We start from the raw sequence: 24,668 nt of genomic DNA on the forward strand, positions 1-24,668 counted from the left end.
CCGATAATTGTCTTTGATGTTTTTGTAGTGAATATTTATTGCAAACGGAAATATCACGTCCGATGACGTTTTGTAATCATGTTTGAAAAAAATCGAGACGCTCGCTTATTAAAATTTTCGTGGATATAGTGTGAAAAATTAAACGAATTGCAGTATTTTCTATCCTGAATTTTCTATACTCCCAGTCGTGCATATTATATGTAAAATGTTTTACGCGGGATGAGTAAAATTTCAGAGTAACACTGTTAAAAGGCTGTTATGCGGGGGAGAACGCTATCTCCGTAACGATCGATTTCCTTGAAGCGTGAATTTGCGTACCATCACCGACGGTTTTATCATGGCTGCGATGTGGTGGTGGTGAGATGGATCTAGAGGGTGGAAAATGGCAGACGAGAGATAGAACTCGTTCGGTTTTATAATTTGACACGAAATTGCTCACTTCCGGCGTGGTTATATACTTACGTCGATGTAATTGCATACTTACAGTAGTGGCTTTCATCGTCAGGGCTCTTCTATCGGTTTTGATATACAACAATGGCTATATTATCATGGTGTCTTACAACAGATACACACAACAGATTGTCGTAAAAAAATGTTCAATAAGATGCGAACGGATAAAGATGTACTTAATATTTAATTTGAAAAGGTTTCTTTAACGTGAACTACTTGAAATTACAGAATCTTTGGCAGACAGTTGTCAAAATGTGCACGATAATAAATGTTACTTTACAAAAAAGTTAATTTATTTTTTGTTATTAAATATATGACTTATCTCACGATATTAAATACAGCCAATGGAATTGTTTTATACAAGTTTTATCGTAAAAAGAAGTTTGTGTGATATTTGCGAAGAACAAAAAAGGGTGACAAAGATAAAGAGAGAGAGGATTACACGATTCCTGAAATAATTGCTACTTTATTATATACGAATACCATTCATACGTCGCAAGTGAAAAATATTATGTATTCGAAGATCGAGAAGGGAGCCCGCTTATTTTCTCGACACATTTTATTATGTAATATAAACTTATGTGTTATACATCGCTACATATGCTTCGGCTTAATCGCTAGTCCTATCTGCTATCCTTACAGGGCTAGAATGCACAGTGACTTGTACAGAATAATCATCATGGCACTCCGCTTAGCTCCTCCATTAATCTGTCATTGATTTGTCATTGTCACGTAGACCGGAAACGCGCGAAAGAGGAAAGGAAGAATATATACATTTTCATATTTGAATAAATGTTCAATAAAATAAATGCAAGATGCGCAAAATATAAGCAAGTTGTCCGATTTATCATTGTTTTTTCAATAATAAAAAACAAATCGTATATTTTGCGGACAAATTAAATAATTAATTTGCAAAGTCAAAATGAATTGGAGCAATCATAATTAGATGATAAAGTATACAAAAGATATTTGTGATACTCAGATTGTATCCAAAAGGGAAAAGTTTTGCGATCTCGAGCTCAATTGAGGAGTACAAAGAGAAGAATTGCATTTCAAATTATCATGGATCTTGTTATAAATGAACTCTGTGATTCAATTGCACCGAACTCAAATACCTCTGTTCAATGATAATGATTTTACAGTAACTTGCGTCGTTTTTTTTCAAGAGTACACTCGATCCTTTCCTCTTTCCGTGTCACAGAAGCCCCCGTTTCTCATGAAAGCGTTCCCGTTTAGTTTACAAAACGTTTACCCTTAATGCATCTAAAACTGCGAGACGGCAACGGCTCGACCCTCTTTCCTATATATATTTATATATATATATATATATATATATATATATCAGAAAAAATGAAGAGAACGGCACTCTCTCTCTGTCTCTCTCTCTTATCGTTATATGGTATTGTTCCAAGATTTTACAATACGCCGGTTGGATTTCCGTCTCGGGGATTAACTCGATCCGATATTTCACTTCGACCGCGCGCTCCCGCCGCCAGCGACGGCTTCCAAGGGATTCTCTACGGCAAAGATCAGCCGCTAATTATCGCGGACGAACGGGTTTTAACGAAATAAGAAAGAAAGAGAAAACGAGAGACAGAGAAAGAGAGAAAGAAAGAAAGTATCATAAGTACCGCTGTAATTAAGGTTGTATCTTCGCCTCGTGCGTTTTCTATATCTTTGGCTCAAAAGATAAACCAAGAGTTATACATTTATATAAATTGCGTTTTATATAAATGATTTTAAGAGAAATTCTTTGACAAAGTCGATCCTTTCTCAGGAAAAATTTCAAGAGTCGTCATGTTTCGTTTGTATTCAGTTTTATTATGCAACTATTATTCTGATTGCGAGGGCTTTTTGCTTGTCTCTTCCGTTGAGAGATTTGCACAAAGGTTTCAACAACTTTAGAATTGAAAAAGAAATCTGAGCACAAGAGAGAGAGAGAGAGAGAGAGAGAGAGGGGGGGAGAACGAGCAAAGATGATTATGTAAAAAAAATATATCTTACTCTACACGAGTATTGTCGAAAGGTGTTGCGTAACGCGCAGATTTTTCGCACTTTCAAGATAATTATCGAAGCGTTATGAGATGCTAAGCGGCAATTTAAAAATTTTTACACGTAATCGACTCCTCTCACCATCTTTATCCGTTGTTATTATTGCGACGATTAGCCTTTCATTTCAGTTTCAGCGCTATGAAACAAACGGAGATAAGTACAGACATTACGCAAGTGTGGCATGGGAGTTTGCACAGTACGCTATGTTCTTCGCTCGTACCATTATTTTTCATAGCGTGCTTATTTTAAATTTCGCTAGAACCAACACAACAGGGAAATCATTATTGTTGTGTCACGCCGAAATTGATTTTGAAAATTTACAGTTAGTTATTTCCTTTTATTATGGTGACGCATGGTAACGGACACAATAGCGCTTTTCATTTTCGAAATAAACACATGATTAAAAAAAATTCAGATAAAAAAAGATTGTATAATTCGGTTAAAAAAAAAATTGTATAATTACAATACTTTAGCTACGTAAACCTCTAGTCTCGCCACGTGTTTAGCGCTAAACGCGACTACGCAATTTCTGCAAATTAAATGGCAATTATATTATTTTTAAAATTTAATTTAATCAATCATATATCGATCTCTTCACGATCGAGCATATTGCGCTGAATATCCGATGAGAATAGTGGCTACGGACACTGATAAACATGAAGGACAAGCCGTGCGTCGACAATATATACGTCGCGTGCGGAATTCAACATTGAGTCACTTTTAGATCCATCCCTCTCTATGAGATGGCTCGAATTCTTAGTTCTTTTGTTACAAATGAAGCTTCGCGCATTCTTCGCAACCAACGCCGAATTCCGCGTCGCGGACGCGATTAATACGGATCTAATAATTAACGAGTGTTACAATTAGACGTTAGTTATTAATTATTATCGTTAAATTTATGCCTAAGATATAATACACTCACCTAAAACGTACCTGATGATATCTTTGTAAAAATTTCCCTACCACGTCACGAGAGAGAAACAAATAGATTGAAAGAGAGGGAGAGAGGGGGAGGGAAGAGAGAGAGAGAGAGAGAGAGAGAGAGAGAGAGAGAGAGGGAGGGAGGGAGCAGCACTCTCGATGACGATGGAGAAAAAAAATCGTTTTTGCGAAACACCCGCTCTATCGGTTCCTGCTTTATTCCACGGTGTTCTCCATCGAGCGAGGAGACGCTTTGCGAAAAACACTCACGCGATTTTGTCTGGGATTTTGAAAATCTGTACGAGCTACCTTGTCTATACGAGTGCGCTGAAAATCGCTCTTACGCTTTTTTTTTCTTCTCGCGAGATATTTTAACTTTTTCGATCATTGCACGACATTTCGAAAAAAAATTGCAAGCGTATCTTGCGAATTCTCTCGAAAATGGAATTCTTTTGCGAATAAAAAATTATACTCTATAAAGATTAAACTAAATGTAAAATTCCAAGCGTAGAGATAAATAAAAAAAGAGAATGTACAATTACGAGAAGATATAAAAAGATTCTTTTTTTTTTAATCAAGAAAAAGATCTCATTTAGATCTTAAGTTAATTATTAACTTTATTTGTACCTTGTTTAAGGAGGATTTTATCGCAAATCTCTCGCAAGCAACCGTTTTCGTTTCGCGATAGAAAATAGCGGGCCGATAAAAACTTCGCTTTAAGCTATGTACGAGGTTCCCAGAAACGTCGGTTTAATTTCAGCGAGACTATGGTGTGGCACGCGACGGTTAAATTTCACCGGAGAAATTCTTGCACCTGAGCGTGTAGTACACGTCGATCATTCGCGGTATATTATTTGTACCGGCGATTAAACTATCGGTTTAATTGCACGTAACGTTTTTCTTCCGGAAAGTTGGGTCAATTTTCCAATTATGCCGAGGTTCATTTCTACCCTCGATCGCGTGCAAAGATCGAGGCGTATTATCGCCACGTTCCACGTTAAGCTCGTTTTCGACGCGAGTTAAAATCGCGAATTAATTTAATTTTCAAGGCGAGATTCTCTCGTTAAACTAATATATAGATCGAGGAAATCTATACGTGTGCATCTATATATCTTTGGTATCTTTATAATCTCAGACGTGTCGATATGACTAGAGACACATAGGTAATTCACCCTGTATTAGTGAGATGTTGCAGATAGATACATGACTTTTTTCTTCTCTTTTCGTTTTTCATTGTAACTTCACCATAACAAATTCGACAAACACACTGCTCGATTGTTCAATTACTTTGAAAAAAACGAAACACACTCCGACGAGTGAAAAACGAGCTTCAAACGCATTTTAGTGATACACGTGGAAACGCGATACGAGTTAGCTATTCGGATTTCTCTTTGGCAATCTTTATGTTTTCAATGTTCGGGGGTTTGCGAGCAAGGATACATATGTATCGCAGGGTAACATCAAACGACGATAAATGATTAAAATAAAATCGCCGAGTAATCATGCTTCTCCGATTATGTAATAATCGCGAATATCGTGATCGTGATCGCTTTGAGCCGCATCAGAAATACATCGTGCATGATCGTTTGCGTCAACATACGTACGTAGAATCATCCGGTATCCCTCAAATAGCCCTTTTTTTCCTTAAGATATCAGTTACCGTTTACGAAAATTTTTCTGTAATATATATTGTCAAATCACACACAAATCGCCCTCTAAAGCATAGCCCATAGTAGTACATTTCCAGCGCCAAGTCGATATAAAAGATATTCTCCAACTCGTTCAACCTTATTTCATGTTCTCCGTTTTAATTTAATTTCCCATACGTCACGTCCGTCCCGTTTGCGTGCGCATTTCTCGCATAAATCGCTCCTCACCCGCCTCGTCCGCTTGCCAGCGCGACCTCTCGTCCGTGAGCGAGTCACTTTGGTACACGTGTTCGTGAAAGGAGACCCCCGACAATGACTACCAATGGTAGTCGATGATGGGTTTGCTCTCCGAGCACGGGTTGATGCTGCCGCACCACTTGGTCTCCTTCAGCGGGGGACACGGGGTGCCACCTCGGCGCGGCTTTATCGTGACCTTCCGCGTCCTCTGGGTCTCGCCCACCCCGCAGCTGCGACTGCACGCGCTCCACGGACCCCATTCGCCGACCTTGCAATCTCTCGGTGCGCCTGGAATCACGAGTGCAATTATTCCGCTCGAGCGGGTCTGCGGATCCACGTCTAATCTCGCGACGTGCAGGGAAATTGTTGAACTAGATGACTGTGATAGGTGACCGCAACGAAAATGGAGAAAGTTCTAGCTTTAAAGAGAAGTCTCTTAAATTTTATCCTGATGTCTCTCTTGAAGACTAGGTTTGAAAAAAATCAATTTTTAATTTAAATAGTATTTATAGAATTTTTTTAAATTTTAATTAGCTTAAAATCGAAGAATCATGCAGTAATATTTCTCATCAAGTCTCGACTAAGATTGTCTTCTCGAACAATCACAACTGAAGTGGTAATCCTGAGATTAAATTGCAAGAAATATTAGATTTATGCAAACATAATAATGAATTTTCTCATTCTTTTCTTCTTTATCTTTTAAAATTAAATATTTATAATTTTTGTCATTATCTTGCAATTTGTTAGCTATACTGTTATCAAATCAAATAACATACAGGGTTTAGCAAAAGTGTGGAAACCCCTTAATATTTCGAAAAATACGCATTTTAAAAAAAAATGTTTCATACAAAAGTTATAGGGTTTTATGTGGCGCATTACACAGCAACATTATTATGACCTCGAATAGCGTTGTCAAGGTTATGTGAAGGTCACCTCCAAACCTTTTTAAATGGGATACCCTATATGCTTTTGCATATTCTTGTAGCTTATCTCGAGAGCTTTCCAAAACACTATAATTAAGTTAGTTTTCATTAAGTACTTTCCGAGTTATGAGGCTTGAAATAATTTCTTAATTTTACATAAACCATAAAATATCTAGTAAAATATTCATTTTTCGATTATCTTACCTTAATACTTTTATGTACAAAATAATGAGAGGAATCAATTGGTGTAAAGAAAAAACATAGTTGTTTTTAAGAAAAAATATGTAATTTGCAATTAACAATTCCATATTTTTTCTTAAAAACAACTGTATGTTTTCTTTATACCAATTGATTACTCTCATTATTTTGTACATAAAAGTATTAAGGTAAGATAATCGAAAAATAAATATTTTACAAGATATTTTATGGTTTATGTAAAATTAAGAAATGATTTCAAGTCTCATAACTCGGAAAGTACTTAATGAAAACTAACTTAATTATAGTGTTTTGAAAAGCTCTCGAGATAAGCTACAAGAATATGCAAAAGCATATAGGGTGTCCCATTTAAAAAGTTGGAGGTGACCTTCACATAACCTTGACAACGCTATTCGAGGTCATAATAATGTTGCTGTGTAATGCGCCACATAAAACTCTATAACTTTTGTATGAAACATTTTTTTTTAAATGCGTATTTTTCGAAATATTAAGGGGTTTCCACACTTTTGCTAAACCCTGTATACTGCTATGTAAAACAGAATACAAAAATCTTGCACACTAGATGCTCGCACGCGAGGAAAAGGCTGCATTTACTTGACACAGAAACCAGAACGGCGGACAAACGCGAGACAGAAAGGGTGGAGGCTACAACGCGGATGTGAAAGACGAAAGAGAAAGAGAGAGGAGAAGCGTGGTAGTGCGCTTTGATCATTTACGCGGGAAATATGGCTATTGAGAGCGCTCGGTTCTTTTGCATTAGCTACCGTCAATGAAAAACTGCATCGAGGGTTTTGTTCGGTCCTCCCGTTTTCGTCGTGTCTATTAAAGAGTTAATTAGAGGCTCGAGTAGATAGCAAAAGCAAAAATACCAGCGAAGGATCGAAAAACATTCTGAATTATGGTCCGTAATCATTCTTTGTCGGATTAGCGATGATCAATAGGGGTGGCTATCGATCGCGTTGCCTCGATATAGTGTCGTTATAATATCACATAAGACACAATATAAGGTATAAAAAGGACATGAAAAATATATCATATAATAAATAGTATTATTCTAAGAAATATAGCTTTCTATTAGCTGCACATGATAAAACTTCGCAAGTGACACGATTTGTATTCTGAAATTCTTATACTCACGTGTTCTAACTCGCTTGCCCTTGGACGTCAACCCGTGATGCTTCATCCTGAGTCTGTGCTGGCGCTGATCCGCCAAGTTGGTCGCGTTGCTCGCGAATGAGTAACCGATACTCGATACATTCGAAGCGTTCGCAATCTTCCTCTGGATATCCTCGTAGATCTGCGCCTTCTGCGCCTCCGCCGTTCGTCTGTAAGTCTGATAGTACGGCCAATCGGATCTTCCTGTCTCGCTGTACTGTCTCGTTTTATCACCGTCGACGGTGATCTTCGAAGTCCGCGGCATCGGGGTCGCGTTGTACCTCGGTCGCTGCCACGAGGCGTACGACGAGGCGATGCTGTTGATGATCGCCGCCTTGTTGTCGCGCGGAACGTCCGTCACGATCTGCTGACCGTTCCCTGTCGTGCTCCAGTATCTGAAGTCAGAAAAACGTCAAGAAGACACGTGTCATTAGATCGGGTAACTCTAGCAATTTCAAGGTATTCCCGCTCTGTACCTCCTATATCGATCCTCGGGAAGGAGACTCGAGGGACCGCGATGTTCACAGAGAGGAGCCGAATATAAATTAGTTCATTAAAATAAAATTGAGACTTTTTAATTAAAAGACTCTAGAATTCGGAAATTAGAAATTCGTAAAGTCTTGGAAACTTTCGCAATGCGAAGATAAAAACGCGCTGTGCGTGTACGTGTGCAATTCCAATTTCGCCATTTGCACCCCCGACGATTATTTACGTCAATATGGCGTTTCGTTAATATTATTCGCGTGTAATTGTTATTCGATGCGCGCACTTTGACGACGCATCGGGCAATGCTTTAACGCGAATCGGCGGAATTTCCATTACTATGTCCTGTCCATATACTCGCAATCAATACTCGATGAATATACATGGAGTCGGTCGGTGCGGTGCAGCGAAACGCCACAGTGTAGACAGCGCCTAGACAGTAATAAGTTGGACGAGCGTGTTAGGTAGCAATTACTAAATGGAACTGGCCAGGTATTAGTGGCGCACTGAACTTGTCGGACGCCATTTGCCAAACGTATACGTATTACTTGTATGAAGCACGAGATATGATGCCCGTGCGAGACAAAGTTGAAAATGAATTATTTTCAGGAGAAAGTAAAATTCGCGAATTTGTAAATAATAAAAATAATTTCATTTGAGTTCTGTCAGTCGATTTGTTTCGACTGAATTTAACTGGCCAATGTTATAATTACAGCTGCGTTGCACAACTTACGGATTTATTATATATAATATATATATGTATTTATCGATAAATTCAAGTATCGTTGGACTACGCATTGATATTCGGCCTTTGTGAAGTCATAATTAATATTTATTCGAGAAAGAGAGAGAATATATACGTACAATTAAAATATTATAAAAGCATGTACATTGTATTTAATTATAATTAACATTTTTATTTGGAAAAGAATAATTAACTGTATAATTAAAATAATATAGTGGCAGAATAATGATTATATAATCTTGAAAAATATAAAATGTAATCAAAAATAATTCACAACGTGATGTATACATATAATAACGACACAAAAGGAAATAATGATAAAAAAATAAAAGAAATATAATGTATTATTTTATATTCTCTCTCTTTTCTCGTAATATATTAATAGATTCTATCTCTAATATCAATTAAGGCTTGAGTTTACTAGTTGTTCACTAGTGCATTGAGGCTGGCACTTCGTTTAGACGACACCTTTCTCTAGATTTTCGCCGCTCGAGCGCGCCGGAATGGAATCGGTCGTTCATTATGGACCGTTTCTACGGGGGTTTTCGTCGTAGTTTTCGTCGGTACGTGCACTCCGACGAATCGAATTTAGCGAGCGCACTCGGAGGCGTGTGGATGTGCGAAAACAATTTCGAGAATTGATTTACGGTTGGCATGTGGTACACATAAGAGAACAGAATCAAGGGATTGTCCAGCAATCTCGAAACTTGCGTTTCATGCGGGGGAAACTTATTCACCCCGATTTTCTTTCCTTTCTTCTCTCATTTTCTCTCTTTCCATCTTCTCTATCTTTGGAAAAGAGACAACTATTGCCCAAAATGTTCTCAATTCGACGTTGGATTCGGCTTCATTTTCGGCTTAAAATAAAGTTTATGACATGTAGATTACGAATTACCAGTTCCAGAGGAAATGATGGTCAAATGATAAAATAAGTATTATTTATAAGGGTAGAAATAAAAATTTTTACAGGAGTGAAAATTAAATGGTAACTCGGTCCATCTGGAAACTCGTATATTATCCGTAATTTATGCATCATAAACTTTATTTTAAACTAAAAATGAAGTTCAACTTTAAATTGGGAAAATTTTGGACAATACCCTATGCGTAGTTGCTCACACCTTTTTTATGGAAAATTGGCTTTTCGTGTATTTTCGCTCAACGAAATGAAAAATTTTCATCGAGAGTGTTTATTCTCGCGATCGTTGGATGTTGCGTGTTTCCCGGCGCGAAATTGCCGAGCGCACGTGACATTTGCGATTTCATTATTATAGCGATTTGCGGTGAAAATTTGCACCGGACGCAATCGATTAGAAAATTCTGTTTAATCATGGTAATTACAAATCCCAATTGTAATTTGTGATCCAATTAAGCAATTACACTTTGCAATATGTAGGCAATGCATATGCAATCGGTGCGTATCAGTTTCGAAACGCAGCTACGAAATCGAAATTGTCTAATTATCATGATTATCTTCTAATCTGTGAATCCCTCTCGTTGACCTGCATCGCATGAGCGAATGAATGCGATGAAATAATTTCGTAATTTCTTTTTTTCATAAATTTTAGCTACATTTTATTATTTATCAACGAATGCATGCCGTTCGAAGAACGTAATTCTAAATTGCATTCGCCGAGATAACTTCTTCTGCGATTAAAGATACGCCGACATGGCTCGTTTAACATAACTGTATTTTCTACGCGATATTTGCATGTATGCAGATTTAGCATAAGTTTACTTTTTCCTACGCTTTAAATATTCCTCCAGGAAGTTCCAAACTTCACGGTTGGCTAAGAACTCGAGCTGGCGTAGGTCGGTATAATTTTTTAATTAAACTGACCACTGTTGCTCTGTCGTTGTCAACCGAAAAAATCTACACAAATACGAACAAACGTGAATTTAATTCGCTCTTTACAAAATTTATTGTCATCTAATTGCGAACGAAAAAGGCACGTTGGGTATTTTAATCTATGGGCACTTTTAATTTCTGTTCGATCAAACGCAATTCAGAATCGAATGTCAACAATTGGATCAATCGTCCTGTTTGAGTTGTGAGGCAATTCGTGGAATTATTTTATCGCAGGGAATCGAACTCTCTATATTTAGATCTAATCGACTCGTTACACTCTACCGGACTTGTGTAACGACATCGTCTCCGCCGATTATGGTCACGTCCACAGGAAGTTTGACGAAGTGGGGTAAACAGTATATGTATATCGTTGGCAATCAGTATAGTCGAGGGTGTGAAGACAAGTACAGGAAATTGTCTTCGTTATTACTTTACTTCGTAAAACAGAAGGACACTTTTCTTGGAAATGAAATTTTTCTCTCTTCCTCTCTCCGATCGATTTAACTTTCATTCTACTCTAATATTTTATATGAGAAAAGGGAAAGTATGAAAAGGAAAACCTTAATAAATCTTCATTTACCGAATAATAATATCGTCTCGTTTGAGGGTTCCCCTTATCGCGTGCCGTTTGCTTTATATTGAGTTTCATTCTCCGGGCGTTGAAACTTATTGCGGGTCGTTAAATCTATAAGAAACAGGCGTCGTTTCATTCCATGGCGATGGCGGAAAAGAAGGTATTAGCTTCTGCTTTATTATATATTTTCGTCGGGCGGAAATCGAGAGGTAGTTAACAATTTTACAACGATACGATATGCAATGCCCCACGGTCGCGTTTTACATTCTTACTAGGGATTCTCGATCCAGCGTATATTCTCGACGCAATAATTTAATTTATGTCACGCTCATGTGTGGAATTTACAAGCGCGATGAACTTAATACGCGGTAGAACGCGATACAATGGACACCGGTGAATTAATTGCGCGCTAATGCGTTTGCATCTGACGGCAGAAAGGAGAAGTGGAGAGGGGGATTTTGAGCGTTAATGCATGCATTTCATTGTCGGTCTCTCGGATTTTCGTTCCATTATATACGTTCTCGTCTGCACGTCTCAATCGCGATAACGCGTAACATGCATGATTTTTAATATAAGCTGCTCTTTTTGTCGGTATATTTTTTCATCTGTACATGAAGTATGAAGAATTGTGATTTGTTGCGCGAATTTCATCAAAAGTCTCTTTCAACGAGTAATTTATTTTTAGGTTTTTTCATCTTGCGACGCGATTTGTCCCATTATTAATTAATTATTCGTCATTAAAAAAAATATGTGTATGCATATATATCTTCGCTTTAAATCGAGAAAATCCAGAGTACAATTAAAACGTAAAAAAAAATAGTCTGGATTTCCGGAAAGATTCCAGAGATATATGAAATTGTCTAATATGAGTACGAACTATGGAGATTCTCCAACGGTACGACAGTAATAGCATTTACATTTTGGATTATGCAAGCTGTTTCCGTAGTCCGGCTCGCGCGGATTATCACAGAGCTCGTGAGAGATATGAAAAAATGTTTTCAGAATATTGCGGGCCACGCGCACACACTCGCACTTATACACACATACACGCGCACACACACACATATATCTATAATATATTTAACCGAGAATCGAGAAAGAGAGGGAGAGAGAGAGAGACATACGCAAAGTTATTTGCCGCGATATATCGTTGTGGATATTTCATATCCATCATTGACACTGATGGATTAAGATGTCCAGAATCTATTTTTTGGAAACGAGACGTCTCGCTCGGACAAGCTAACTTTAATTTCTTTGACCTCGCGTGCGCACCGTTGAAAAATACGCGCGTGGAAATAAATTATGGGTGGCGGGAAATAAATTACGCCGGGTGCATTACGATTGCCGCGGGTTCGCGACTCTGCTCTCTCTCTCTCTCTCTTTCTCTTTCGCCTTGCGATAAATACGGAGGCGGAATGCATCGGGTGCGATACCACCTAAGCACGTCGTCTGTTATAGTTACTTCTTGTTACACTCTCGCCCTCCTATCGCAGTAAATTCATTGGAACGTGCTATATGCCGAATGTTCTCTCTCTCTCTCTCTCTCTCACTCTTTCTGTCACGAATGGTACCTATTACGTTTAGCGTGCGATAGAGATTTACGCGGTCGCGTTTGTGCTTCTAGTGAAGTGCACGCGGTTTTATCACTCTGTCCGGTAATTAACTTTATGATTACGCAAAAAGCGTGAACTTCGCACACGAGTTTCATTGAATTCGCAGGAATTCATAAAGCTTGGCGAAAAACGTATTATTATTCTTTGAAATTCGCGATTCGTTGAAGTTCGTTATATCAAGATGAATTTCACAGGTAAGTTTCACCTTGAAGCTTTTTCTATTTTTATAGTTAGATGACTTCATTGACGTTCAATTGTTCTATTTCTATCTGTATATTCATAAAATTATATTCAGATATTTATTTATATAAGATGATGACACAGTAAGCATCATATGTGTTTAACATTGCCTTCAATAAATTTGTACAACGTAATTTGGCAAATTCTTATGATGGGAAATCATTATTTTAATCCAAAATTTATTTGTAACTCAAGGATTGTAGTTCAAGGATGCATATATTTATAGTTTTGTTGCAATAAAACTTTCGATACGTACATTTTCAACATTTATATGCAGATAAACAATGCGGATAAAAGATATTTTTTTGCAGAAACATTGTAAATAATACGTGTAATATGTTTTCATTTTTTCATTTTACATAATATTTATACATTTTAATGATCTCATCACAGAATAAAAATAAATCATTGTATAATCGAGACCGTATGCGGTGTGTGCGATTGTTGTCCTGATTTTGATTTATTATTTTGTTCCATCTCTTTGCGTGCCTTCAACAAATTTATGGAACCGGAGACTATTAATTTGTTTATTTGTGCAGTTTTATTAATATATATGGAGTAATATATTTCTCATGATAGAACATCGATGATATGAAAAAAAAAACAAAGAAAAACATATTGTTTGGTTAATAGAAATTTTTTTACCATAACAATGGGGCGAATTATTTTTATGAAAAGAATATAATTCACTATTCTGGGAAGCATAAAATACATATTGGCTTCGGGCACAGAAACTTTTAGCTAAATTGAAATATTGCTGAACGAGATTTACCTTTTATCAATTTGCTTTCCTTTTATTAATTTACGTATTTATTCCTTTATTAATTTATGTATTGACATTACTTTTAGCACATCCAAAAAATCAATTTTCGCGCGCAAACACATATATATGATAAAACTTACAAAAATTATAAAATAGCTTATATAAATTATAACTTATATATTATAAAGTATCGCTATATAGTTCTTTCATGACGCTTGTTTCACAAACAGTTCAATAATGCAGAGATATTTCTTCACGATAAATTTACAATTTCATTAATTACACGAAAAAAGTTTGTGCTCCCTAAGATTAATCTCTGGTTGCTAACTCCTCGAAGAGATCAGTTCAATGGCTGTTCAGTAATGAGATATATCGTTACCGTAGTCACATTGTTCCGTTCCGAAACTATCTTAGTGCGCGGGTCCCGGACAAGGAAATGACCGGGATGATCCGGTCGTAAGATTTAATCTGTTAAGACAAAGAGCAGGAAAATAGAAAGATCTCGTCCTAAAGTGGGGCAGTAGCATCAGTAGCAGTCTCGAAGGCACAATAGCAATTACCAGAAAACGACGATCGTTCCCTGCCGAGTGGCCAGATAGCGTCGAATGGAATCGAATCTGCGGTAACGTTCCGAGGAGATTGGCTACTCCCCGCCGCAGAAGGGAGGATTACAGATCGATCTCGAGTGTCATCGAACGTAAGCTTTATCGATCTTGACGGCGCGTTAACCGGATATTGGATGGATACTAGGAGAGGCCTGTAAAGCAAACGCCTGGTCGGTTTTCGCATGATCGCTCGCCGATTGTGCGTATCGATTCAATCGTTCTCCGAAATATTTTGCGGTCTTTGATACAGTTCCGATCTGGTTAACGCATCAGTTATCGCAGAGACGTTAATTGTGCAGTGATAGAAGAGCACGGAAAATACAGGATATTTTGAAACCACTGGGTGTATTTTTCGCGATGGATTTTTCGAGCGAGTCGAATAATCGGAATTGTTGAGAGTTACATCTTTCTTTTCGAATGGCATTCAGAATTTTATCCTGATCGGCTTTGTTGCGTCAGTATGAGATATCGAAGTATAAGAAATGCGTCATAGATTGGATTTTTATCGATAGGATAGAGTGGTCGAAAGTAGAACACGTGAGAGTGAAATCATTTGTTTGGCGAATTGTACGAATCGACGCGAGCGTAAATACGATTGTAATATATTGATAACAAATATGAGACAGCAACTCTTGATACATCACGCAAATACTCGAAACTATCAATCTTTAGTCCGATGAAAATACAATCGAATATAAAGGATGTTTCTTCGTGCAATTCTCATCTCTCGCTTTTTTTCGAAGTTTAAATCTCTTCAGAGCCCTTTACAGTAGTAAAAATATTTAATATTAAATATTAAAAATATTAAAAATTAATAGAGAGAAAATATAATTTTATATATAATTTTTTCTCTGGTATTTCGAATTATCGATATTTAATATTGAATTAAGCATAGTTATAAAATAATGGCATATATTTTACATCGTCCGCGGATTTTTCTACAAAGAACTATCTTTTCGCCAACTGTAATATTTCGCGCTGCGCACGGTCAGCTCTTCAGTGGAGAAAATATCCCCTTTATTTTCCCAATTTCGTCGGACAGCTTGATCGAAATTGGAGGTCATGAAAATCTCCGTCAGCCATGTCCGCCCCAGTAGAAGTAAAACAAGTATAAAATGTCGGAGACGATATAACAGAGAAAGAAAAAGAGATAGAGCAGCACGTTACAACGTTATTTTCAAGTTTTTCTCCCCGTTGATGTCGATATTTTCTGTCGGCTTTTAACCTCCGGTCGGATATTACGGCGAGAACTACCGGACACGGTTGCACGTATCGCAAAAATTGTCACGAATCATCCGTAAAATTAGTATCGCAATCATCCATTAGATATCAAAACCGCACACATATTCGATCGCGATTTTTAGAAAAGCTCCTTTCATTCTCGAAAAGCTTTACCGCGCTTTTATAATGCTTCAAGTTCGTAAGAAATATAAATAATATTCGCGAATATAGAAATGTGCAGAGTACACGTCCTGTTACGGAATAGCGGAATATGTGAATATGGAATATGTGAAGACGATATAGAATTTTATATGGCGATTGAAAACATTGAATTTATAGCAATTTCAATTGCGTCTTAAATACAAAAGATAAGTATAACGTGTATTGTGTATTATATGCGCATATTTATTATATCCCATAAAAATATATATTGCTTTTTCATCAAGATGCTGCTTCTTTCATTTATAATTATACAAATTTACTAATTGTACAAGATTTATAAGCTAAAATTAAAATTCAATATGAAATTTAAAGCATATTAGCAGTATAACTTTTTTACTACTTTACTTTATTACTTTACTACTTTTTATTTAAGAAGTACGTTTAAGTATGTCATCTATGTTTGAATCGTGTATACATATAAGTATTTATTTTCTGATTTTCATTTAAGTTAATGAAAATATTTTATGATTTACTTTTCATTACGATAAAAGTCCGATGAAAGTCGTCGAAAGGTGGTCGATCTTGAGTAACTTCAAAGTCGGGTCTGAAAGTGCACTTTCCGGCGTGTTCGCAGGTATATGAAAAAAGTGTAAAAAAGTCATCGTGCGTAGCACGTAATATTATATCGAGGTAATAGGTTATACCCCCCCATTTGTATTTAAAACATCGAGCAGAATCAGACGCGACACCCACGGACACGCGTAATATCGTTATTGGTATTCAATGTCGGCTGCGTCCTATCCAATCCGACTAGCTGTGTTTCACGATAAATTGCATTTGCGGCTCGAGGGGTAGCTTCGGTAGGATTTTTCGCTCGATAAACAAAACGAAAGGGGGAATATTACTTTTCGTCGCGTACAATACATACATCCTGATCAATTAGCCTATTCTGTTGGCCTTTTATATTTTCCAAACCAGATTTATATCTTATAACACGCAATTCTCTACTTTCTAGAAGTCGTACTACGAAAAATTTACTATTATTATAAATGGAAATATGATATTTTTATGTAGTTAAATTTATTGGAGAAATTTTTAATTTTTTATATACATTTATTCTGAAAAGATCAAAGTATTGTAAGAGTTAATTATGATTAATTTGCAATTGAGAAGTTATATGAATTTTGATCATTATTAAAGTGTATTGTTTAATCGAGTAATGACTAAGTTATATGAATTTCTCATGTCAATATCGGATGGAATTAAGTAATCATTTACTTTTTAATGATCTCCTAGATATAAGGGAGAATTTTACTTCGGATGTGGAAATACAAGCACATTTTATACCTGCACTGGGAAAGTGGTCTTAAAACATCCCCATAAATTCTCCTTAAACTTTTATTCTCGTGCAATTGGGGCGAACGGTGTTAGTAGTAATTCACAGTTTGCGTACTCATGGTGTATTAGAAATAGAAAGTAGACAATTTTATTAAAGTTAACTGAAGAGAGACTCGAGAAGATGTTGTTGGCGTGGTATGGCGAAAGTGAAAAGTTGTGTCGCCGGCGGATGAATTTTCTTCTGAGGACATATTACGGCGGTTTTGCTCCATTATTGCGCAAACGTTATACCGAGTTGTCAAATGTCACAGGGCGAGTCCGATGATTTTTCCGAGGGTCGAGTAAGGATGACACATCGTGAGAAAAGAAAAAAACCCTCGCGATCTTTATGTGCGAACCTCTCCCCGAGCTCGAGCTCTCCGTCATAAAAGTTAAAGAGAGAAATAGAGCGAGAAGGTACATGCTAGAGGGACGGACAAGGGAACAATCTCGTAAGGGCATGAAGAGATGCCGGTGGAAGGCAAAGGAGAACGATTCCTGTTCGTGTCATAAAAGAGAGCGGCGAAAGGGGTTGGATGAATCTCTTCTCGAGCGTGTGCTGAGCCTTTCATAAGACGAGAGAAACGCGAGAGTGACCCGAGAGGAAAGGTCAATACTTTGGCGGGCGACAGTATCGGTCACTGTGGAGGGAAAGAAAGTCCCTCACAAATACGTGTCGCAAACTACCTGAGAAGTGCATGGCGATTGAAGGTGGAATTCGAGATTTTTGTGAAATATGTTATTTTCGTATATTAGAAGTATATTTAAATGCTACTGTTTTGTAATATTACTTTTTTATCCATTTATATTTTTAGATTCAAATACATAGTTTACAAGTTACAGAGAATCAAGCACATCCGAATGAATATTTTTACTTATTATTAGAAGATACTATATCATTTTTTGAAGTATATGTCATATTGTTCTCTCGATAAAGACCTGATAGGGAGCAACAAATGCCACGTTTACTTTAAATATTTGTCGCTCATAAGCAAGGTAACTCAATGCTTTGCACTGTCATACAATTCCACGACTTTTCGCGCACGTTTGCCTCTCTTACAAGAGGAAAAGAAGCAAGATAGATGCGAAGACCATTTTCGGGTAGTCAATGACGCCGTTTCCAAAATTCGATACCAATACGCGGATGTTGTCAGACGATTGTCGCTCCTCTGGGATGAAATACGCTTGACGTGAATGTGCGCGTCCATTGAATACATACTCGTCATTTTTGCGATCCTCTCTCATATCGCTGGGAAAAGGCAACCATTTACTATCTACCGTTCTCAAGTTTAAGAGCTTCGTCTCACGGTGACGTCCTGGACGAACTAAAACTCGAAGAAAACGTACTAGGCTGCTGGGCTTAACGAGCTGACTTGAACTTTGGGCTTCCTCTCGGACCCTCGGTTTTATTAACTGGATTTATGACATAACGGTGTCTCCCTTAGTCCTCAATCTAACGTGACTGAATACTTTAAGAAGCGAACATGAAGAAGATGTCGCATCGTAAAAAATATTTAGTCACATGATGTGTCATAATATTTACATATATTAGAAATATCGAAAATTATACGTATTTATATAATGGCTATTATTTTATTTTAAATTATTATACTATGTATTCAGATGAAAAATAGTATCGTCCCTATATAATGTAATTTATTGTAGAGTTCGAGTCTTTTTATGTATGCTATATCTGTGCATCTAAATTTAATTATATTTCTTTAAATAATGAAGAGAAAAATCATTCATTTATATACGTGAAAAATACCTCATGTCCTACATTCTATAAATATTCTAAATTTCGGTCAAGATAAATTAAAATTTCTCTTTTCAAGTTTTTCTTTTAAAATTTTATAACCGATTCGATTGAATCCGAAAACGCGGATACGTAAAACAAGAGAAAATTCTTTTATTTTTTTACAACCCATTTTGGATTATCAAATATGTATGTGACCCAACACATACATACATAAAGTATAACTTTCTGCTCCCGTTAATCCGTAAAAATATAAAATTTGACGAAGGAGGTCGAGAAAAGACCGACTGTGGTAGTATGTGGAAATGTGTACCTGTATCTTTGGGTATCCATTTCCCTTCGTTCCTCGGCTATGGCCTCGTTTAGATCCCTGTTCGGATCGATTCCTCTGGGAGCCTCGTTGTTCGCTTGGAGATTGTCGTTGCTGACGAATTCTACCTCGACGTCGTCTTCGTGATACGATTCCGTCAGGGTATACTCGCGCAGCTGAAACAGCAGCAACAGCGAGCACACTTTCAATCAACGTTTCATCGGCACATCAGTTGAATAAAAATAAAAAGGAAGAAAATACCATCGGTTCTCTATACCGCGGAATAAGCGATGAGGCATGCATATTTATAAACCAGAAATAAATGTGCTCTTCGAGAGTTTATAAGCGTTTCGTTGCGTTTCACATGATCTACATGCGCGCAGTATGCGAATTATGCTCGATGGATAATAAACTTTTAAGTATCAATAAACGGATTTAAGAGGAGTGCTTTCTGTACATATTTATTGCAATACAACATAAGTACTATATGTGCGTATAATTAATTATATCGTAACACAAGTTACTTTATTTAATTAATTAATTTAATTTTTTGTTGTATTTTATTAATTTTTTATTTTATTATTTTTTACTTTTTTATTTTATTATTTATTTTTTTTATATTAAATTTTTTTTATATATTTCTTCTACTCTCAAATGTAAATACATACATACATGTATTATCAAAAAACAAAATTAGTCTAATTAAATGTTTAAGCTTTTAGACATAGGCACTATATAATTTTTTTTCAATCTCGGCAAAGCATCATAATAATAAGAAATATTACTTTGATGTATGTAGGGTTTCGTCGTAAGTTTGTTATTTTCATCAACAGATTCTTTTAGCAATCTAAAAGTGGGGAAGGGAAGAGCGCAATAAAAAATTAAAGATGAGTCTTAAAAACTTCCAAGATTTAATAAGGGATACAATGAGAATGTATAATATATCCTGATCTATTTAAAGATTAAACATTGACCGACCTTCTTCCCTTCCTTTTAAAAGTAGTTGAATTTTTCATCACCATTAACCGAAAGCCCCTTCTTCCTTTTACGATGAATTTTAATAAATGGGAACACAGATATTTGTAGTTGAGAATACCGGATGATGGATACTACTTGGAAAAACATATGATGTTACCAAATACATAATTTATATATTAATTTTTATGATTTTAATTGGGAAGAATCTGAGATTTTGGACAGGGAGTCCTCGTTGGGCAAAAGGCTTGTCTCTGAAATGCTGTTTATCAAGCGCCAAAAAAATAGCTTGAACTTGCAGAGTGATACAGAGGGCATCATACATTTGCGACGATAATCGATAATTTATCGAAAATATGAGGCGTTCGTTCACGCGTCGGTATGTTTGTTATCGTTGAGTCAACTGCGCATGTCCTTGGTTGAGTCCATGTTTACGTCCTGACAACCGAGGACATATTTATACAGTTCGTCATTGAATCTCGAACCGACATGAGGCGCACAGCGGTATACTATATTATTAATTGTAAAAAGCGCGGAATCTGGTGAGCCATGCTTCTAACTATTAATTTAAGCAAAAAAGCTTATTCACGTGTAATATCTTTCGGTATTTATTTTATTATTTTTACTCGATTTGTTAGATCTGCTGTGACGTCGCATAGCATAACTATAGTATATTTAATTGACTATTGGAAGCAGAGCGCTTACTAGACCTCCGCGGGACACAATTTAGCGTCACCTACGCGTCGAGAACAAATTCGTTTAATGTAACGCGTCACTATCTGTAACATATATTGTTAACATCGCGCTGAAGAAGGATCAAAAGATGATCCGAAACGTACGTTTTTTGTTATTATAATGTGTTTTTTAATAAACTAATACTGAAAAAAGAAAGAAGTGTTGTTGCTTCTCTGCGCTCCAACTACCGCGCGTTGGTTCTTATGCCATTTTCTTTTTAATTTTTTGATTACTTGAGCCAAATCTCTAATTATTATATTAATTTTGTTTTAATTACTTTTTTTAATAATTTATTTTTTCTCAATTTAAAAATAAGCCTGAAAATATTGTTAATAAAGTAGTTGTTTATTTCTTTTTTGTAAAATAACTATATACAGTCAATCAGGTGGGCAACGCATTAAGCAATTGTTGACTTGCTTTTAAAGCATCGTAGAGAATGATTGGTGGTAAGGTGCTTTCGTGTTGCAGTAACCTTACGATTAATCACTCCCAGTGGCCAGCAGGGTACGACCGAATTAAAGCCAATGAGACTTTATGGTGCTTTACCGAGCAACACACCGCCGTTTTTCTCCGTTTGCCCCTTAGTACGACTCGTTTGTGTTTCTCGCTGAAATTTTCGTAACTCCTGCACTTACTTCGTTGCGAAAAAACGGCATTTTGCACACGCGTGCGAATAAAATACTTTATATTCAATTTAAATAATGTATTATGAGCTTTTAATTAAACTTTTACACTTGTAATGTTTCCAAAGAAGAAGTAGAATTTTATTTTTCGTGAATTATGAAAAATAGTATAGCTTGTAAAATTTATTTAAAAATTATCGGGAAAGTAAAACGTGAGCGTAATTTCACATACAATGTGCAACATAATCTCAATATATCTTTTACGAACATTTTTGGATTTAGGAGAAAACTGTATCCCATTAATGCATCTTGAAACACTTTTATCCGTATTTTTACCGTTAATATCGGACATTTATTCTTAATGAAGCTTATCGCCGCAGACGTGCAAAAATTAACGATTTGATATCGATTTCCTTTTAGTCAATAAATGATGTAAGAGTCACAATTATAAATAAAAAGTAACGAATATACCATGTATCTTATCGAGCGAATAGTATCAAAAGAATTCATAATCACTGCTTATTATGATAAAACTTTCAGTGGTGCTCTGGTTATTTTAAGCAACTCGCTTCCTTAGATTATAATACTATTCCAACCAAATTAATTGCCTTACTTTCACGAGTGGTGTTCATTTTAATTATTCGATATACTTTGTTAAGTGGATAATTAATTATATGAAATATAAGAACAATAGTTTTTATAGAATTTTGAAAAAAGAGAAAAAAATAGTTATGCATAAAAGAGGCATTTTTCATACGTTTTATACATTTCTTTTTCAAAATAATTGATACATACTTGAAGTCTATGAGAAAAATAGAACAGTTACTAAAAAAAGAATATAAAAGTACTAACATTCTTCCTTTGTATTCATTTATATACTTGTGGAGACCATTGTGTTGATAAGTATTATACAACTTTATCTGCTTGCCTGTACTAGTAGGGCTTTAAAATTGGAGCAAGCGTTAAGTATTGTCTAATTAATCCTTTTAGTCGATAAATTGATGTAAGAGCCACAATTATAAATAAAAAGTAACAAATATACCATATATTTTACCGAGCGAGTAGTATCAAAAGAATTTATAATCACTGCTATTATGATAAAACTTTCAGTGGTGCTCTGGTTATTTTAAGCAACTCGCTTCCTTAGATTATAATGCTATTCCAACCAAACTAATTACCTTACTTTCACGAGTGGTGTTCATTTTAATTATTCGACATACATTGTTAAGTGGATAATCAATTATATGAAATGTAAGAACAATAGTTTTCATAGAATTTTGAAAAAAGAGAAAAAAATAGTTATGCATAAAAGAGGCATTTTTCATACATGTTTTATACATTTCTCTTTCAAAATAATCGACACATACTTGAAGTCTATGAGAAAAATAGAACAGTTACTAAAAAAAAATATAAAAGTACTAACATTCTTTCTTTGTATTCATTTATATACTTGTGGAGACCATTGTGTTGATAAGTATTATACAACTTTATCTGCTTGCCTGTACTAGTAGGGCTTTGAAATTGGAGCAAGCGTTAATTATTGTCTAATTAAACGCCGCGCGAAGAGCGACAGCTTCTCTCTAATCGCGTTTCGGTAATCATTTTGTAAAATTCCTCACGATGCGATAGTAGCGTTGATTCTATTCGAGATGGAGAGCTAAATCAATAGGTAGATGCAAACTAAGTGCAGCATGTCAAGCAAATATTTCTCAACCTAGCATATAGCTTGTTAGATATTTTTGAAATGTCTGCAGTAACACACAATAGGAAAAACAATACAAGTCTTTTTCAAAGATATTTCTTTGTTGAAATATACCGTAATTGATTTATTGGAAATAATAATCTCGATATAAATAGAAATATTCTTTTTTGAAGGAAAAAATGGTAGAACAATAGAATTCCATTTCTCTCATTTGATTTCACTTGACTTTAAATTCTATTTTTCTCATTCTGGAAACATGAACAGATATTTTAACGAAATATTTCTGCCAATTAAGCTTTTTCGAAAATCCTTCATTTTTCAAATAAAGAGTCTACAACGGAAATATTAATAGGACAATAGAACGAATGCTGTTCGTCAATTATACATATAAGTACAAATGTGTATATAATACTTGAGCTACTAATATATATTGTATATACATACACACATATAATTGTAATCGGGTGCTAACAGCGATACTAACTACGATCCGCGATCTCATATTGAGAGTCCGGGAGGAAACTCGCGGTACATGTTGAATTAATAACAGTCCAATTAATAGCCCCTCGAAACCCCTACGTGGTTTCCCAATTAATCGACGATAACATGCGTCCCCTTCGAGAATATCGAACGTCGAGATTATTACTGTTGCTAAGTGCAAGTACATATAAAGCGTGTATCCTAATTAATTATCCAGATAATGAAAAAATCACCTATTATTTTTCACCTATTATTACTATTTTGTGTAAAATCTGCTTATCGAATCATCGGTCATTTGATAATAAAATTCAGTTTGTCCACTCACTCGGAGAAAGATATTCTGAATTATGATATTAAAGAATATAATTTTCAATATTATTTTAATTTTAAAATAATTAATTCTCCACGGTATATTTTTTTCATTATTTCATTATTTTATTCACTTTTTCGTTATTTTAGCAATAAGTATAATATATGATGGTACTATATCGATTAAAATTAATTTCTTTTCGACAATAATTTTTTCGAAATTAATTTTTTATATTGAAGATTTATATACGTTAAGACTTGTTATTGTGGATCCTGATATAAGGATGAAAAATTCGTCTAGTTGCCGCTGACGACTTGCTAGGAACAAAAGGTTAATTATTTTCTGACGTAACATAAATTTACATTTTCTTTTATTCTCTTTCACAGAGAGTATATAATAAAATATCTGCAAACACAAAGCACTTTCACAAACACTTTTGTTTTCCTAAAGTGTGAAAAATCTAATTTGTATCATTATTTTTTTCAGCGGTTGGATGATGGCGCGTTTGATGCTTATTAAAATTATATCGTTTTCAATGTCTTTGA

The 24,668-nt window shown here is 35.6% G+C and overlaps 1 protein-coding gene across 1 annotated transcript in view; it reads right to left on the reverse strand.

The window, feature by feature from the left end:
- Positions 1–721: 721 nt before the first annotated feature.
- Positions 722–24,668, reverse strand: part of LOC145972318 (spondin-1) — a 202,351-nt gene continuing 178,404 nt past the window's right edge. The window contains exons 5-7 of the mRNA XM_083100835.1: positions 19,302–19,474; positions 7,586–7,998; positions 722–5,597 (exon numbers count right to left, since the gene is read on the reverse strand). Of these exons, the coding sequence (XP_082956961.1) occupies positions 5,389–5,597; positions 7,586–7,998; positions 19,302–19,474 (795 nt within the window). The 3' untranslated portion in view covers positions 722–5,388. The remainder of the gene's footprint in view (positions 5,598–7,585; positions 7,999–19,301; positions 19,475–24,668) is intronic.

This window comes from Camponotus vicinus, unplaced genomic scaffold (genome assembly GCF_025532165.1).
Source record: "Camponotus vicinus isolate PSW18456_S1 unplaced genomic scaffold, iyCamVici1.0 SCAF_1, whole genome shotgun sequence".
NCBI classification, from domain to species: Eukaryota; Metazoa; Arthropoda; class Insecta; order Hymenoptera; family Formicidae; genus Camponotus; species Camponotus vicinus.